The sequence below is a fragment of the Lagopus muta genome, chromosome 2, assembly GCF_023343835.1.
Source record: "Lagopus muta isolate bLagMut1 chromosome 2, bLagMut1 primary, whole genome shotgun sequence".
Lineage (NCBI taxonomy): Eukaryota > Metazoa > Chordata > Aves > Galliformes > Phasianidae > Lagopus > Lagopus muta.
Genome location: NC_064434.1, coordinates 64,985,895 through 65,003,463, shown reverse-complemented (window position 1 = coordinate 65,003,463; position 17,569 = coordinate 64,985,895). Strand labels below are relative to the sequence as shown.

General features: G+C 37.5%; 1 protein-coding gene across 2 annotated transcripts in view; it reads right to left on the bottom strand.

Annotated features, from left to right (window-relative positions):
• Positions 1–274: 274 nt before the first annotated feature.
• IGF2R (insulin like growth factor 2 receptor) overlaps positions 275–17,569 on the bottom strand; it is a 54,297-nt gene continuing 37,002 nt past the window's right edge. For both annotated transcript variants that reach the window (XM_048937772.1, XM_048937773.1), the window contains exons 31-48: positions 17,283–17,473; positions 16,506–16,632; positions 15,999–16,121; positions 14,765–15,027; positions 12,902–13,114; positions 11,817–11,966; positions 10,604–10,765; positions 9,961–10,171; positions 9,417–9,563; positions 8,766–9,000; positions 7,814–7,950; positions 6,826–6,940; positions 5,896–6,042; positions 4,370–4,554; positions 3,932–4,118; positions 2,808–2,972; positions 2,348–2,417; positions 275–1,965 (exon numbers count right to left, since the gene is read on the bottom strand). In XM_048937772.1, coding sequence (XP_048793729.1) covers positions 1,561–1,965; positions 2,348–2,417; positions 2,808–2,972; positions 3,932–4,118; positions 4,370–4,554; positions 5,896–6,042; positions 6,826–6,940; positions 7,814–7,950; positions 8,766–9,000; positions 9,417–9,563; positions 9,961–10,171; positions 10,604–10,765; positions 11,817–11,966; positions 12,902–13,114; positions 14,765–15,027; positions 15,999–16,121; positions 16,506–16,632; positions 17,283–17,473 — 3,233 coding nt within the window. In that variant the 3' untranslated portion in view covers positions 275–1,560. The remainder of the gene's footprint in view (positions 1,966–2,347; positions 2,418–2,807; positions 2,973–3,931; positions 4,119–4,369; positions 4,555–5,895; positions 6,043–6,825; positions 6,941–7,813; positions 7,951–8,765; positions 9,001–9,416; positions 9,564–9,960; positions 10,172–10,603; positions 10,766–11,816; positions 11,967–12,901; positions 13,115–14,764; positions 15,028–15,998; positions 16,122–16,505; positions 16,633–17,282; positions 17,474–17,569) is intronic.

The window sequence follows — 17,569 nt, the reverse complement described above, 5'->3', positions numbered from 1 at the left end:
AAAGACTACTTCTGTTTTAACAATGATAAAATTAAACTTCAGATAAACTCTTTTAGAGACTTCTCTGGTAACAGTGCAGGAAGAAAAATATCAGTCTGAGAAAGCCAGAGTAGTGAGACTTACCTATATATACACACATACATACAAACACATTCTGATCTTTGATAAAACTTCATTTCTCATTTTGAGTGATGGGATTATTAGCTATGCCAACAGAGAAGTAAATCAGCAAGCTGATGAGCAGCATTAAACTAGCATAAGAAAGATTCCAGACTTGAGATGTGGGATTTGGAATACCCACGTCATATCTTTTATTGAAATTGCTAAATACTTTATATTACACTATTTTGATTCAAAATGGAGTTTTTATAAAAAGAAACCATTGTTGAAACTGAATAAGCCTGCCAAAATAAACAATGAAGAGTTTCAAAAAATTCTAAAAAAACACAATTGTAGAATTTTTTGAAGCCTTAATATTGCCCATAAATTAAACAAACACCTGGAGAAGAGCAAAACTGCTAGAGGAAATCTGACTTCCATTCATTGCCAGCAACACTGCAAATCAATGACCACGGCCAGGAACTCTGGTTAAGAGTCTCAACTTAGGCTTTCAGAAACAGTAGCCCAATATTTTTTTCATAATGAATGACAGAGAGGCACTGTACTGATTGGGGCTCCTCTAGTCGTTGAGGTTTTCTTTCATGATGACAAACTGGGCTGTATCAGGTTGTGTTCTAGGAATTCTGCTTCTATGGTTCTGAACATTGATTCTCTGTAGTCACTCTAATCCACTCATAATCTAGAGGAAAAAAAGTCTTTGGATGCTTGTCAGCTGCTTAGGCAAACACTGATGAAGTCAGTCGTATGACTAGTACCAAGAAAACATCATGCAAAGAACAGCAGTCATCTCAGGCTAAAGCTATACAGAATCGTACCTTTCATTACCTTTGAACCAATGATCTGTTTAAATTAGAATGTATATTCAAATTTACAGGATAAATTAGACCAGTTCTAAAATTTACATCAAATTATCCCAACACAGAAAAGTTATATTTTTCCTCATCTTACAATGGATGAACCCACTGAAGGGTGAACCCATAGAATAATACCCTGCCGGCAGGAAGAACACGTTGCTATAAGCAAACCTGAGTAGTGAGGACCAATAAATACAAGGAGTTAAAATGCTAGTAGTCATCTAGGTAATTTGAATCTCAGGAGCCAGGGGCCTAATTCACCTTTAATCTTGACCTTTGAAAGGTTTCTTTTTTTAAGCAAGTATTTCATATCTCTGTTGAAGCTTAAAAAAAGTTGTCCTGTCCTGGCTAGAGAGAGTCAACATAACTCAGCCTACCGGATGCTACAAATCCAGTCATTACTGAACAGATCATTGTAAACAACAACCAAGACATCTTTCTCTCCTTCCCTTTTCAATGGTTTCTTGTTAAAGGCAAAATTCAGAAAAATCTTTCAGGCTGAAGTCCTCATATTTGGTTGAAAGTTTTTGTCCCATTTGTATATATAATCTCTCCATATATATTTGATTAGGCACAAGAGGGGTTATTAAACATTCAACAAGTCCTCATCACTATCATCATGAAATGATACTGAATTTGTAGAGTTCTGTGCCTTCTGCTGTTGGCCAGGCTTGGCTTTTGCTTTCCTTTCCTTTCCCCCATTCAGCAAGTAAGCTTTGTCATCGCTGGCAAAGCTTGGTAGCTTCTTTTGTGGGTGCTTGCTTTTGTCTAGTCGTCTTCCTGTCTGAATCTTTACATCTGGGATGGTTAACACTTCATCCTCACTGTCCAGGTCATCCACATGGAGAGATGTAAGAGCATCAGATGTAACAGACTTGGTAGTAACGTGACCATTCTCCTGTACTCCTTTTATTGTTCTTTGATTTGGTGCTGCAATTTCCTCCATAAGCCACTCCGTTTCATTCTCATTAGCTTCTTCTTCACTGTTTATCTAAAAGAAAAAAAAAAAAACAAGACTTAGTATACCACTCCATATGTTTTCACATACTGATCTCCCCAGATATGAAACGCACCCCACATAACCTTGAGTTTAATTTAGATATAACAGCATATTCATGCACGGTATTACTATTGCTTTTCACCATATCTGAAATACACCATCTCTTCCTGCAGATTTACACATGTGGTTATTTATGGACTGTTCATTTCCTCAATTCTTCCTTTCCCATTTCATGATATAAATAGCTATGTGACATCCCATAGTTTGTTTCCCCACACACTGAAGGAGCTAAGAAAGATTTTTACTTATTAGAAAAGCTTCCCCTTAAAATTATCGACAAGATACAAAGCATTTGATTATGCCACTGTATTACCTTTGTGTATTTGTAGGAAACACCCGATGTTCTTCTGCAACAGTTTGTTATCTTGTTTACCACGGTTTCCCTTAAGAAAAAAGGAATATTGTATTAGGAAGGAATGTGTTCCCTTCATCAGCTTTCACCTCTCTCCAGGTGATTCCTATCATCAACAAATCATTTTTACCAAACAAGCTGCAAGCTATCTTGTTATCTTGACTTTTGGCTCTAAGCCACTGTGATTAGTACTATTCAGTTCATGATGCTGCATGTCTTCCCCTCTACCACAGCGTCAAGGTGACTAAAACACCTGTGCCTTTATTATCTTTGTAATGCATGCCCCTTTATATGGACCTTTAGACAATAATAGTTTGGAAAATAGCTGTTTGACAGCTGATGATGCCAGCTGAAAAAACAGAACTTCAGTCTCTGGAAACCAAACCCTATGAAAGACTTTCAAAGCTTCCCAATCACTTACCTTCTCTCTTTTTTGTAGAACAGCAAGATTATTAGGCATGCAGTGAGAACAACCAGGAGGACACTCAGCACAGCACCAACTGCCTGACTTCTCCTTGAAAGGCCTTTATATACTTGGGCTTCCTGATCAGATTGGCCCTCGTGGATTCCTGGGGCAACGGTTGATCTAATAATATAAATATGGAAGAAAAATACTAAGATCTACTGATGAATTATATCAGACAGAATTAGAAACGTATTCAAATTTAAAACATCATACCATCCTGTCAAAACTTATAAACTCCCCTAAAATCTGTTTATGAGTATGAAAAAAAAGGTATGTACTGTTGTCTACATTCTGGTATGCTTTCAAACAGCACATAAAACTGAGATTACAGTTGAGACTTAAGTACGATTAAACACTTTAGAGCTTAGACAGCAGGAGCTACTCACTCCTCGCAAAGCTGCTGCTTTGGAATCAAAGCTGTACCTGAGCAAGCTGCATTAGCTACAGCAATTATTTCCCTTCCACCTGACAAAGGCAATACATGGACCAAACAGTCTTCGCAGATAATCCCTTGCTTAAACCAGAATGAACAATTTCTGTGTTTTTAAAGACAGCAACCAGAAAGTGAACAGTCCTAGAATTACTTCATTACTGCTGCCCACAGTTTCAAGAACACAGGTAAGCACTGAGACATTGTTTGGCTTTTAAATAACTGCCAGACATCACTTCATTACTCCCTTTTTTCTACAGATCCAAAAAAGATCAGTTCAATTGGAGAAATGCCTCATTTTCCAAGAACTGCAGTGATTTTCAGTCTGGCCTAAAGAAGCAGGCAGAGGGGAAAGCCATTTTTTCTTGCCCTGGCTTTGAATTTTTGCAGAGGAAAAAGGCAAGGAAGAAAAAACTCACTTAAATGCTCGTTACTTCTCTCAGTGGATTAGAACAGCATCTCAGCTATCGTACTTTTTGCTTATTGGGAAGAAGAATATTCAATTCCACTGTACCTCTTCATTATTTTCAGTGCAAATAAGAAAGTTTGTTTTGTTTTTAAAAGCTTCCACTCCTGCCAACTGCTGTAGTGAGACCAAAAAACCCCTTAGCTTAGAAGTGCTACATTCAGAAAAAAGTAAACTACTCACATTAGTGGACACACAGCAGATGTATACCATGTAAATAAATACTGACAGTCTGCTGTCTCATGAAGAAATTCAGGGATGCCTTCCTTTACATGAGGACTGCAGTGGAATAAAATTGATGAAGAGACAAACTTTGACTTATCTTTACCACATCTGGAGTCTGATGAAAATGTGACATCCAAGTCATCGTCTACAAGAAGAAAACATTAACAGTTCAGTGCTTCCTTAAAAACAGTATTAAGGCCATACCCTGTCTCACTATCTCCATAGCAAACAATTTTTTCGTAATATCAAAATTACTCTTTTTAAAATAAATCCTGGAAGACAGAGTTAGGACAACTTCACAGAAGTCGTTTAGTTTATATATCATGAAACATGAATCATTTTTCAATGAAGTAATTCAAGCAGAGGATCAAACACTTCCAGACAACAAGTACTTACCTTCAACATAATATTTAGCTTTTTTGGCCCATGCAATTTTCCGAAAGCGGCGTTCACTAGTTTTAACCTGGCAGATGTTTGCTTCAGAGCACTCTGGGAAACTCGAGTTCGTGATACCAGAAAGTTGTATTTCATATACATATTGATCTCCATTTGTTCTTATGTCACCAGAAGCCATGTACAACCTGAGGAGGCAGAGGGCAGGTGTATGCCAAGTCTAAATATGCAAATTTTGGTAATTCCCAAGCCAACACACTAGCAGTAGTGGTAACTGCTACCACTAAGGTGAATACAGATTAGTAATAGATTCAGCAACCAGAAGAAATGCAGGACTGAGGTTTCTTCTGAGTATTACAACTGATTATACTTAGCAGTAGGCCTTTCAGGAATGAACCAAAAGCAAACTTTTCTAGTCCTCAATGGGTAAATGAACACTTAAACCCAATACAAAAGTATTGTTCAGCAGCTCTCACACAAACTACCATACTGACCATATAATCCATACTGAGTGCATTCTGTACCTCTAATAAACAGCATGGCTTAGCCTTCATGAACTAACAACAAACCACCTTTTCCACGAGGAGAACTAGATCTACTATACGTGCTACCAACTGCCATTTACAATCATAACCCTTCATGCTGCTGGTGAGACTGAGAATGCTCTCAAACTCAGAGCTATTTCTTCTAGGCACTGCTCAAAGGCTGAGCTTTGTGAAATTCAACTTGACTTTAACCTCATATTACACCACCACACTTCTCATTTCATCCTGACTTCCTTTACTCCCCCTTCCAAGCAGGCTTGATTGTAGTTGATAACATTACAAGCACAGAGGAACACTTTTGTTTAGTTGCACCAATCCTGCAGGCAGTTTATTCTTCCTGTAACATTCACAGAAAGATTTCCTTCCATAATGATAGAATTGATGCTAAACACAGTAATTTATAAGAGTTTTTAAGCAGAAAAAACATGCAGTGTGCTGTGCCATCAGTGTAACTGCTGGCCTTTCTTTCCCTGCCTTGTCAAAGTTCAGTCAGACTTCACTATTCTTCCAGAGCTGTACTCCTTTAAGGTTTCTGAAGCAGGGGTTCCTGTTTCCATATAGATCTGCTGAGCAAGATAAAAGGCACTATATAAAGAGTGAAGGAGCACTGTAGCTGAAAATTAAGATCTGACACTGACCTGATGACTACATGCTATGGAAAAGAGAAATAATCCCCAAAAGTGTATTAAGGTCAAGATAGTATACACGCAGGCATTAGATTTGTCTTAATTTCCCTATGATATGCTCAAAGCTTTAAGCTCAGCTGTATGTTGCAGTAGCAACCAGACTTTCAAGTCTGACAAAGTCAGTCTCGACTTCAAGACAAAATTCAGAGGTATCCCCATTTAACAACTTGGAATGTTCAAGGCAAATCAGAATATCCACATCAAGCTTTCATTTCATGTAGAGTTTTCATTTCTTTCATTTCATGTAGAATTCTACAGGACTATATTTTCAATTTTTTTTTTTTTTTTTTAAACTTACTTGTTATAGACATTCCCTAATGAGAAGTTTTTCCCAGTCGCAGGATTAATAACTGTTCCATTCACTACTTCCACCTCCTGTGGTTTCAAAGCACAAGCTGCACGTGTGTCCCAAAGGATGTAGTAAGCACAGTTTTCCTCATCAATCCTGCCAAATAACAAACAGTTGATCATTCCAGGAAACAGTAACAAGCACTTACTATCTTAAGAGAAGACACAGCTATTGGCTCATGAATGAGAATCTCCTGCATAAGCATCATGCAGACTGCAGTCACCTGATTGCACTTAAATTCCCTGCTTCAAAAGTTTTAAGTCATACAATGACTTCTTGATACTGAAACACCTTAGCTAACAAATATGCCAGCTTGCTGTAATGCTCTGCACTTCATCTGACCAGAACAAGAAATTAGTCAGATTTTGCTGCCTGGTTCTTTGCCTCATGTGGAGCCTCTTGTTCAGTTCCTTTACACTACAAGGAATATCCTGTCAACCAAAACCAGACAGCAAAATCCATCAAGCTTTCTTAGTACTTGCGACCATGCACATATACCTCAATTGAGACAAATTTATATTGATGCAATAGGAAAGCTTTGATAAATAATAGAGCAAAACCATTTTTTAATCAATCTAGCTAAATAATCAAGCCAAGAGCTGTCTGCTAAATAGATTTGCACTAAAGTTACAAGCAGCTGTACTACTACTGACCACAAAAGAGTATCTCAGCCTAATTCATAAGTAAAATACCTAGATTTTTACCTAAGCCATTTAAGACATACAGAATATAACTGTTTGTGAAAGTGAACAGGCGCAGAAGCTTCAGAAGATTTGTCTTACAAATATAGACTAAGATTACTGTCACAACCCTGAGACTCAGCTTATTAAAAAGTACAACAGACTAAAGCAGCCAGCAATACACTGATTTGTTACTCACCTCTGCAGCATGGGCATGCCAACGGTTTTTGCACACCTCAATTCTATAATTGTCATTATTTTCTTGTTTTTCCTACAATCCTGTCCACCAGAATAACTAATATACACTCTATCACCTAGAAGAGAAATAGTGACACTCAATTTTTTTGTAAGCAGCTGTCAAATTCCCTTTGTGCATTCCCCATACTTTGTTACTTTACATCACGTTCTAGGTCCCCCCCACCTCAAAGATCATACATCAATTACAGCACTTGTGACACTTGAGGCTTTCACACTGATGATTAAAAATCACTCCTCAAACCCCTGTACTCACAGTGCCTTGAGTTCAGGATGCCAATATGAGTATAATATTTTTTACTTAAGATGTCTTTTTTGACATCTTGAAAGTACATAGGTCACTCTGAAAGTAGTGCCTCTTATTTATTTCTATGGAAACTACAATAGATGCAAGTTCTCAGCTACAAAACAGTTTTTCAATGTAGTCACCAGCACTAGCTATACATTTTTACCAGCAATAAACAGGAGTCTGCATGCCATACAAATCTGCACCTCTGATATCATGAGCCAACATAATTAAATATAAGGCATTACCTTCAGAATAGCCCTCATACTTGCCCCAACCCCACATCTAGGCAGCTGCTGAAGATCCCCAAGGAGGGAGAACTCCACAGCCTCTGGGCAACCAGATGAGCCAGTGCTCATCACCATATCACAGGAAAGGAGAAAAAAAATCCTGATATTCAGACAATTCCCCTATTATAACTTCCATGACACTGTTGTTTCACAGTTTTTTTCATGGCTTAAATGCCTCTGATGTGTGGCAGAAACTACTGTTGTTTTAAAACAAACAAACAGAAGATTTACTGACAAAAACATTTTGAAGATGAGTAGAACCCTATACTTAAGAACCTTTATGCCTAGGTTCTATGATATAGCTACCTCATAGCCCCCTACAGAAATAGGAACATAGCACTCTACAGTAACTGCACCTGTCACATTCAGCTTCTGTGTATGAACAAGCCCAAGAACTTCAACATCTCCATTGTTGCTTTTCCTACAAATACTGGCTCTTTCAGGGCAGCCTGTGGGTCCTTCATATACCCTCTGACAGAGATTCAAGTAGTACCTAAAGAAAGAACATAATAGACAGAAACTTTAAAAGTAATTTCAGCTAAACTGACAAAATGAAATATGAACTTTGTAGATTCCTTACAGGAAGCTAGCTATACTAAAAGATCAAACACCCAAAGTAGCTAAGGAATTGACCATATGCTAACAACTAGCAGATTATTCCCATCATTTTCAAGTAAACAATTCTGTAGAGATTAGTATACTAGTTAGTTTTGACCTAGGGCAAAACTAGAAATTGAAATCAAGTAAAGAAATATCTAATCTTTTCAGCTACAAAGCTTGTAGTGTTCTCAATTTAAATCTCTTCCTTTGGAGTTATACCAGTTAAGATTTATTGTAACAAAAAAATTTAGGAGCAAGACGGTAAATGAAAGAGTTTTTCAACCCCACAGTTTACTATACTTTTAGAATTAGATGCTTTTACTCTTGCCAGTTCACTTCTACCTGCTAACAGGAGAGGTTGACTGACATTTACATTTTCTTAAGCTGATACTGGAGAGATCTTTCTACCCTGCCTTTTCAATTGAGAACAAACCCTTCTTGAACTTTAAACAAAATATTACATGCTTGACTCAGAGAACAACTGAATCAGTAAGACTTTTTATCAACATAAGAACCAAAAAAATTGCTTTTAAGCTACATTATGAAGATAGTCCTTTAAGCAAAAAGCCTGTAAGAAAACTTTTAGTTTAGATTTGCTTCTCCTTTAAAGAGGAGTACAGTGTGTGTGTATATATATAGCTATATAGCTATATAAACTTCAGCTATATTGACCAGTAAGCTACTGCCCAAGAGTTACTTGCTACTCACGAATTTCCATTGTGATAAAAGACCCATGAGCCCGTCAAGGAAGAGAGCATTCTCAAGTCATATGTTTTGTGTTTCTGGACAAACTTGCACTCCATCTTCTTTGGAGGACAAACAGCCTGTGTCCTCCATTCAAATGTCACAGCACAGCCAAGCACGTCACTCAGAAGGTGTGGACTCCCACTGCCAGCATTTTCATCACATACAAAAATAATAGTAGATGCCCTTCTTGCAGTTGCTATAAGAGGGGAAATTGGAAATAAGAGTATCTTGCAAGAGGCTTCCATACACAGATGGATTTTGAAGTCTGATACCTCACAATTGCTATGCTAATCAGATACAGTTTCAGATAAAGCACAAATGCTTTACCTTGCAATTTTCCTTCCTAGGATACATTTTCATGCTTTTTAGGAAGTTATGTAGCTCTTCCCTCAAAAATAAAGGATCTCTGTCAAAGCAACCACCACTAATGACTCAAAGCCACACATTCTGAAGGCACTAATGTTTTTCACTCATTTGAGTAAAACAAGTTTATTCCATAGATTCACTGTCTTGCACATTCCCATCAATTCACTTACTTGCATTACACCCGTAGTCTGCTGCCCTCCCACAGTTAACTCAGATCATTATAGGTGAGACATAAGAAGTTCTTACCATTCACACAAAATCCCCACTTCTCATCTCCCTGGTAGTCCACAGTTGTAGCACACCACAGCCTAGTCTTTTCTTCTGTAATACATTTATCATAGCTCTTCCCTTTGTACTTGAAGGGAAACACACAAAGCTCTCCTTTTTCTGTCACTGAGAAAGAAAGGTAAGTTCTCTTAACAACATACACAGCAGAACAGCATGCACATCCAGATCCAAGACAATATCTAACGCCTGTACTTCAGTACTATCCAAGAAGAATCACACGCAGACAATAAGCACTGAAACAGTCTAATTCCAGTCAACTCTCAAATACAGTATGCAGTTAGCTATGATCACCCCTACAAAACTGTTGCACACTTTTCTAGGGGAGAAGTGTTGATGTTGCAACTCAGTACAGTACACACTACTGAACAAAACTAACTTCCTGCTAAGGCATGAAAAAAAAAAAAAAATCTATGTTTCCCTCATTTTCTGCAGTGAAACTTAGATTTAAGGGTAAGAAGAATGACAAGACTTTACATAATGAGACCATCCACTGCAATCTCACCTGGAGGGCACCGATCACCTCCTGTATACTGCAAGATGACTGTTTCGTCTTGGTGGCTATAATCCATTTTCATTTCCTTTATGCTTCCAAATGAGGACACACCACTTCCAGATGTCATACACACTGCCCCATCTTTGCATTTTCCCTGGGACAGATCTGCTGCTGCCTTACTGCACACACTAACATGGTATCTGCTGGATCCAGAAAGTACCTATGGGGACACACCCAGAAGCATCACAAACAAGGCTGCCTCTTGGAGTCTGGAAGTCAATACACACGAGGAACCACCGAAGTGCTTCATTGAGACTCATACAGTAATTGCATAAATGCAGATAACTGATTTTGTAAGTCCAAACTTCATTAATGGGGCAAAGCTTCAGATAAAAGAACATCCACAGGGACAATGAAACAGCACATTCAGCAGGCCCATCATCACGTTCAAAGCCAAATTAGGACTCTTCAGTGAAAAGTTCTCTTTCCTTCACGTATTAATAAATTCATGAGCTTATCTCAAAATCACTAAGAGCCAATGCTCTAACACTTTTCCCTCTGGTAAAGGGCAAATAACTACAAACATTTCCGTCTCTTCTCGCACCCCAGAAATTCTAAAAAAAAAAAAACCAAACAACATTCTAAGTGTTACCTCAAATGATCTTCCAGAAAGGCTGGTCAAGTTAAAAGTATAGTGCAGCTGTTCATCAGTCACAGAACAGCCCAAAGTTTTCACTCGATCAGGGCACACAACTGGCGTTTCCCACTCAAACACAAAACTGCAGTCAAGTTTTCGTATCATCTTCGGCTTCCCCTGTTGCCAAAGAGCACAGCAAGAGATAAGATTAGGCTTAACATTGGAAAATTTTCATTATTTCTACATTACTCTTATCCCTCCAGAAATCCCTCATTTATTACTGAGGTTAGATATTCCTGACTGTAGGACAAATTCCATACCTTAATATTACAACTATTACAAAAAAAAAGATGAACTTTCAAACTTATCTGCAGAAAACAAACTAGCAATTGAAGTAAACTAGCTGTCTTATTAATTAGGGTCAAGATTTTGATGTTCAGCTTAGTTGCATACAGGAACAAAACATAAAGGAGCCGTGTTTCTTCACAGTAACAAACATTCAGTTCACAAAGTTAAGATACAGACAGAAGGCTGTTTATTTTGTCATCCAATTTTAAATAAAAGTATGGCCTGTGTAACACTCAAAGCTGCCTTGTTTCAGCTCATCTTCTGTCTTGATAAAAAATGGTCCTACTGAGCACTTTTAACAAGCTCTCATTTGTCAAATATGCTCAAGTGCTTCTCCACCATTTTTCTTAAATGTTCTCAAAAGTCAAGCATCACGTGGCTTCAAAATGTTTGGTGTCAACAGAAAACAATTATTAGTATCTGAACATAAATTTTGAGAGCTGTGTATGATCAGGAATTGCATCACAGGTGAAAAATTTCACAGTAACAGCTTAATAAACAACTACACTAGTTCTTGTATTAGCTCATGGTACAAATTTCATTGTGCTGTTGTTTTGGTTTTTCTTACTTCAAGTGTAATAGAACATTAAGTTTAATGCCAGCAGTAAGTTATCACTATGTCATAGTGATATATGGAATGTAATCCTTACAGTGGAATGTAATCCTTACAACTGTCAGTACTTGATACTTTCAAGCCTAAAGTTCATGCATTATGAAATTTTGCCTAGTTAAGAATACAAATATTCCTTGCTTGAGTGCATGAAACAAGTCCATCCTTATATGCCAGAAAAAAAAGCTTTAGTTTTAAGCAATACTAATGCTAATGGTTAGTATTCCCCATTGCACCCCAATATCAACATTAGTTTAACAAATGTCTTACCAGACTAGTTCCTTGGCTGCAGTGAAATACAATAAGAGAAGTATAGTTCAATTTGTTGTTTATCTGACAGGGAGTAGTGCTGTTGTAAGTAATGTAAACTTCATTTACTGCCTCATTTAACTTGGGAGGTTGAGTAACGCGACCAATATCCTGCACAAGCAAAAAATGCATGTTAGGAGACCTATAGGACATACCTAGATTTCACAGCAATTCAGAGATTCAGATCAATCCAGAGATTTATCTGTTTGATTGACATAGGAGCACAACTACTACACACTTTTGAAAACTGTGTACCGTACTTAAAGAATAGATATTATATTTCAATCATATCAAAACAGAAGCTGTGCAGCTAAAGACTCTGTAACCCCTTTTGATTGAGCTTGATGAAAGCCAGGGAGTTTTTGCATATTAAAGCATATATATATATATATATATATATATATTTTTTTTTTTAATCATTGTACTAATACTAACAATTGAAAATTATGTTAATACAACACACTAAGTTCCCTAGATCAGAATGGTTGTTCATGGAAAACCATCTCAACTTTTTACTTGCATCTTCTAAAGCTCTCAAATAAGACCTCAAAACATAAGAGCTTCCAACATCTCTCAAGGTAACAGATGTTTCTCAATATTCTGTCACTGCCTCATTATTCATCTAGCTGTCAACTACTTAAAAATTCTGAACACATCTGGGAGCATGCTAGGACAACAGCCTGCTTCATATCACAAGCATGCTATAATGGAATCAAATGCACAATTTATGCACCATAGAATAGCAGACATTTTGCTTTCCAGGCTCAGTACATGGCATGCAGCAATACACAAGATTGCAAACAGTTTTTTCACATCCATCAAGGCACGGAACCTCTCAACATCCAAAAAGTCACTTAGGTTCAGGATAGGGAATTACCACACTTCATAGGGAAAAGCAGTGAAAAATGATTTTGAGATTTTAATTTTGTAGTCCTTTTTTATCCCCTCATCAATCCACTAGGTTCAAAATCAGTATCTGTGATCACAGACCTGTTTTAAACTAGCAGGAAAATGCGCATTCCCACAACTCTATACATAATACTTACTATTGGCAATTCATTAACAGGAACCATACAAACAGCTGCTCCAGGTGGGCAATTAACATCTTTGATAGGATTGAGAGGCTCACAAATGTTGATGTAGAAGTCTGGAGAAACATCTGACGCATCTCCATCCACAAATGCCTCATAATAACCAGTGCGATGGATCAGAGGAGACAGGTCAATCACAGAACTGCCATTCAAAACTGAGCAGCTCACCTATGAGAAAGCATGTTTTAGTGCTTTTATTCTATTATTGCTTCAACTTATTAACAATCATTCTTTCCCTTCACGGAGAGAGAAGTAGAATTGCATTTAAAAACAAAGTTTCATTCAAGTAAAGCAGCATTTCTTAAGGCTCCTGTTTGGCTGTAGATACTAAGCATCTATAAGCTACACATGAAAAAAAAAAAAAAAAAAAAAAAAATCAAGCTCTTAAAAATAATTCTAGGATTCAGTCTGTACCAGAGTAACATTGAGACTTAAAACTCTGCCATGCAGCCTCCAAAACAAACAGTATCTATGGTCTTCAAAAGGGTAATGGATCTTATGGCTCCATTGATGTGGGGAAGATGGCAACAATTTCCAGTAAAAATGTTTGGTTATAAAAACATGAAGTTACTGTACTGCAAATTGATGGCTTGAGGACTGTTTCCTCAGAACCCACTTCAAGTGTTCTTTGAAGTGTGTAAGCTCACTGACACTTGAAATCTTGGAAGGCTATTTGTGTTTATATACTGGAAGTTTCATTATTTGCTCCATTTCTGTTCAGTTTTTGTAAAAGTGATCATCACTGCTACCTAGCCATTACTATTCTAAAACAAGTTAAAAGTTACTGTGGGTGCACTGTGAAGTGATCAGAAATCTGTAAGTGATAACTGAATAGAATTAACAGGCTAGAAAATAATGTTTTCAAATGCTGATTTGTATTGTATCATATATGTGAAACATACTGAAAAAGAAACCAGAGTTGCATAAAGCAGAATTCCTGTAAAGACTGAAAGTAGGGATATTATCTGTCAAGGAAGGAAAAACCTGGAAAAAACAATCGTAACAGACCTAAAGCTACAGCAGAACTGAAATATTTGTGAAGGGGAGGGGGAAAACTTGTCAGAGAACAATGGTCACAGTAAGTATTTAAGTAAGAAGAAAGATCAGAGATTCATAAAGGTAGCATTCAAGTGTTAAGACATTTGCGTTCCCTGAGCTACAGTGTGAAATCAAAACATTTAACCTTACACTTCTAAGGCTAGCTTCTACTCTGTGCAACTGGTAACAGTAACAATTTAAGTAGATAAAATTCATTACAGTACAACTAGCTCAGACTACTGTCCGGAACACCAGTTCACCTAGAGTTGATCAAGTTATTTCACCTTGATAACACAAAGGATTTGCCTTTGCAGCGTAATACAAGGTTTATCAGATAGTCATTGCACTTAGCAAACCTGATCAGACTTGCCTGGCCTTTCATCACTCACTTAGCATCTTTCTGCCTGGGACTTGTCTCATTTTATATCTTCAACTCAGCCTAATCACTCTTCACCTTCTCCTCATTCCTGGAGAATCTTAAGCATTCCTAAGAAGTTGCCTATGGCTTTCATTTGAGCTGTACAGAAGAGGAGTTAAGAGATTCCAGACTGAGGTTGATCTAAAGAGGTAAAATTTTAACTCACCATGTTCACAAGTTTGCCAGGTGCTGTTCATCTCTGCTGAACAAATTTACGAGTATTTGAGAATAAACCTGGGTTTCATACTAGATGAAGAAACCTTTCCCTCAACAAATTTAAAACATAAACAGCTTTGTATCTAAATCCTTCCCCTCCCCTCAGAAATTTAGTCACACAAGTATTTTAACAAAGTAATCCTTACCTCTTCCTCACAAGCCAAGAAAGTATGCCAGGAAAAGTAACTAGTGCATGTCTGCTCATCAAAAGACAGAAAAACAGGTTGACTGTCATCCCCAGAATCAGACTTGCACACAAAGCTAAAATAGCTTTTATGTTTCATTCTGAGGTCTGTAGGACAAGGATCGCCATCTTCATAAACAAGCTTTAGTACTTGATCTTCATAAGTTAAAGTTTTACTTAGTTTTCCAGCATTCAATGTTTTTGGACCATCAGTGATACAGACAGCTACAGTTTATAAGAAAAGAACAAAACAGATCAAGTCCTATGCAACTACCTTTCCAAACAGTGCTACACATTTACCTTACTGATCAACAGGGAACTTTAGGCTCTAGCCTTATTTTAACTTCCATAGAAAATACTTTTTTCACATTATCTGGACATATCATTAAACTGAGCTTAGTGGCACTGAAACAAGTACTGTCTTCAATAATTTAATCAGTAGAACATATTATAACCACATAGTAATCAAAAGCCGTGCTTAAATGTACTTCTCTGAAAATGAAGATATTAACAAAAATATCTAATCTATACATAAATTCATTAAGATGCCTCCAAAAGAAAAACTGCTACTATGTTAAAAAAAAAGCAATCTTAAATTCATAAGCAATACTCCTATTTCAGCATTTACAAAACTTAGGTAGTGTCATATATAGTTTAAGACAGAAGAGCTAGCAATCCAGCCTGCCAATAAGAATCTTAAGATTCTAGTTAACCACTAGTGATATTTCAGAAGCATTCAAAAAAAAAAAAAAAAAAAAAACCAAGCTAGAAAGAGGACTGGCAAGAGGCTGAAGCGTGCACACAAGGCTGAAGGCAGATGCATTATAGCAATAGATAGCAGGCAGCAGTTACTGCTGTCGGCTTGCACCATCTTCCTTTTCATAGGAACCATGAGGTTTAGCAATAGCACCAGTCTCCCCCTCACCTCCAAAAACACTACTCATCTTTACAGATGTAACGGAGACTGGAAGAGAACGCATTTAAGGTTCAAAATGAAATCTGAAAAATAGACACTGCTTTACTACTTATAACAGCTTTTGGATCTCTTTCTAAGCCAGTCAGCCACGCAGCTCTCTCCAGTCCTTATGTTTCCAGTAAAACTTGCCATGCACATTTTACTGTAAGCTTGTATATAAATATTTCTTTCAGGTATGTCAGAGTCCACTACTACAATAACAGTGGTATGAGATGCTTACCAGCTCCATTAGCACACGAGCTTTTAGCTTCAGCACAAACATTCAACTCAATTTTTCTGTTGTGTGCATCAATGATTGTATAGCCAGACTCCCGCTTCAGTGATGTCAAATCAAAGAGGTGGCCTACAGACAAAACAGGGTACAGCTTAATCTTTTTGCAGATTCAAAGCAACAACATTTCTTTGTATTAAAAGCTTTCAGTAACTTCATTTGGTAGGAAGGTCAAACAGCACCTACTTGCTTGCTAACTTAGAAGGCTAGCAATTATGAGATCGTATCAAGAATTAGAATAAAGCTAGTTTCAGAGCAGATGTATTGCAAGCTTTCTATAGATCTTTTCTAACAGCTATTTTAGTACAAAATATTTCTACCCACCAACAGTAAGATTGTTGGCCACTATTCAGATGTTTCACACTTTCCTCATTTAATAAAATTCTTTGAGAGCAAACAGTTACACTGCTTCCAGCTGCCTCACTCACATACGTAGTTCACAGGCTCTCTCCTTACCTGTTGCAGGATTCGTTACCCGGCAGTCATTTTGCACATTGCTTTTAAGAGGACACGCAGCAGCAGTAAACCATAAGAAGCTGTATTCACAATCTTCAATGGCCATTATAAGTTCTGGCTTTGATTCCTAGACACAAAACAATGACAGATCCATCTCTGCAAAGTGATATTGTAAGGTTTCGTGTCACAGGGTCAGACCTAAAACCTCTAGCTGAGCTCAATTCAGACGTGAGTCCTAGGACTTAACAGCCCATTTGTGACCAACATATTAACTATTATAGTAGTTTGCTACAGTGTAGCTGCGCAAAGGATGCATCACATGCACAGGATGGTACAATATCCTCATCAGTTTTACTGCTACTGATAGTGAGGTAAAGGCAGCCTAGCTTAACAGCGGAAAGTCCAAAAGACGAGGATGAAACATTTGAAATGGGAGTAATTAATGACTAGGCATAAAGATGAGCAACCAAGGCTTTAAAACTACAGACACTAACACTACACACTGGCACTGCTCCAGGTGCTTCCCAAGATACAATACATTTGCCTTCAAGATGCAAACATTTTGAAGGCATTTCAGATGATAAAAACTGTTTGCAGAACGAGCAAAAAAAAAAATCTCTTAAGAGATACTCATCATTTAAAATATCATTCCATAAAGCTGTCTCACAAATAGCTGACAAGTAGGGAACAGCTAAGAACTGCTCCACCACTCTCCACACACACGGTGGCACAAATAACTCAAAAAATATAAAACCCTATCAGGAGAAGCCGACTTACAATTTTGCTTTCATCGCACTTGAGGCGCAATATTGTTGTTTTCCTGCGAATTTTATCTGGACAAAGCTCCCCATTAACATATTTCAGAGTAGAAATGCCATTTTCCCACCGGGGTCCTTCAGCCACTTCTCCAAGGCTTATACATTTGATACCTTCCACAAGGGAGGCAGCAGCATCAGGAGGACAGGAACCTATACAGATGAACAAAACCACTGCATTATTATTTCAGAAGTTAAGGCCAGTTTGCCGGGAATAAAAATCCACCTACAGTTACACCACAGCTGATC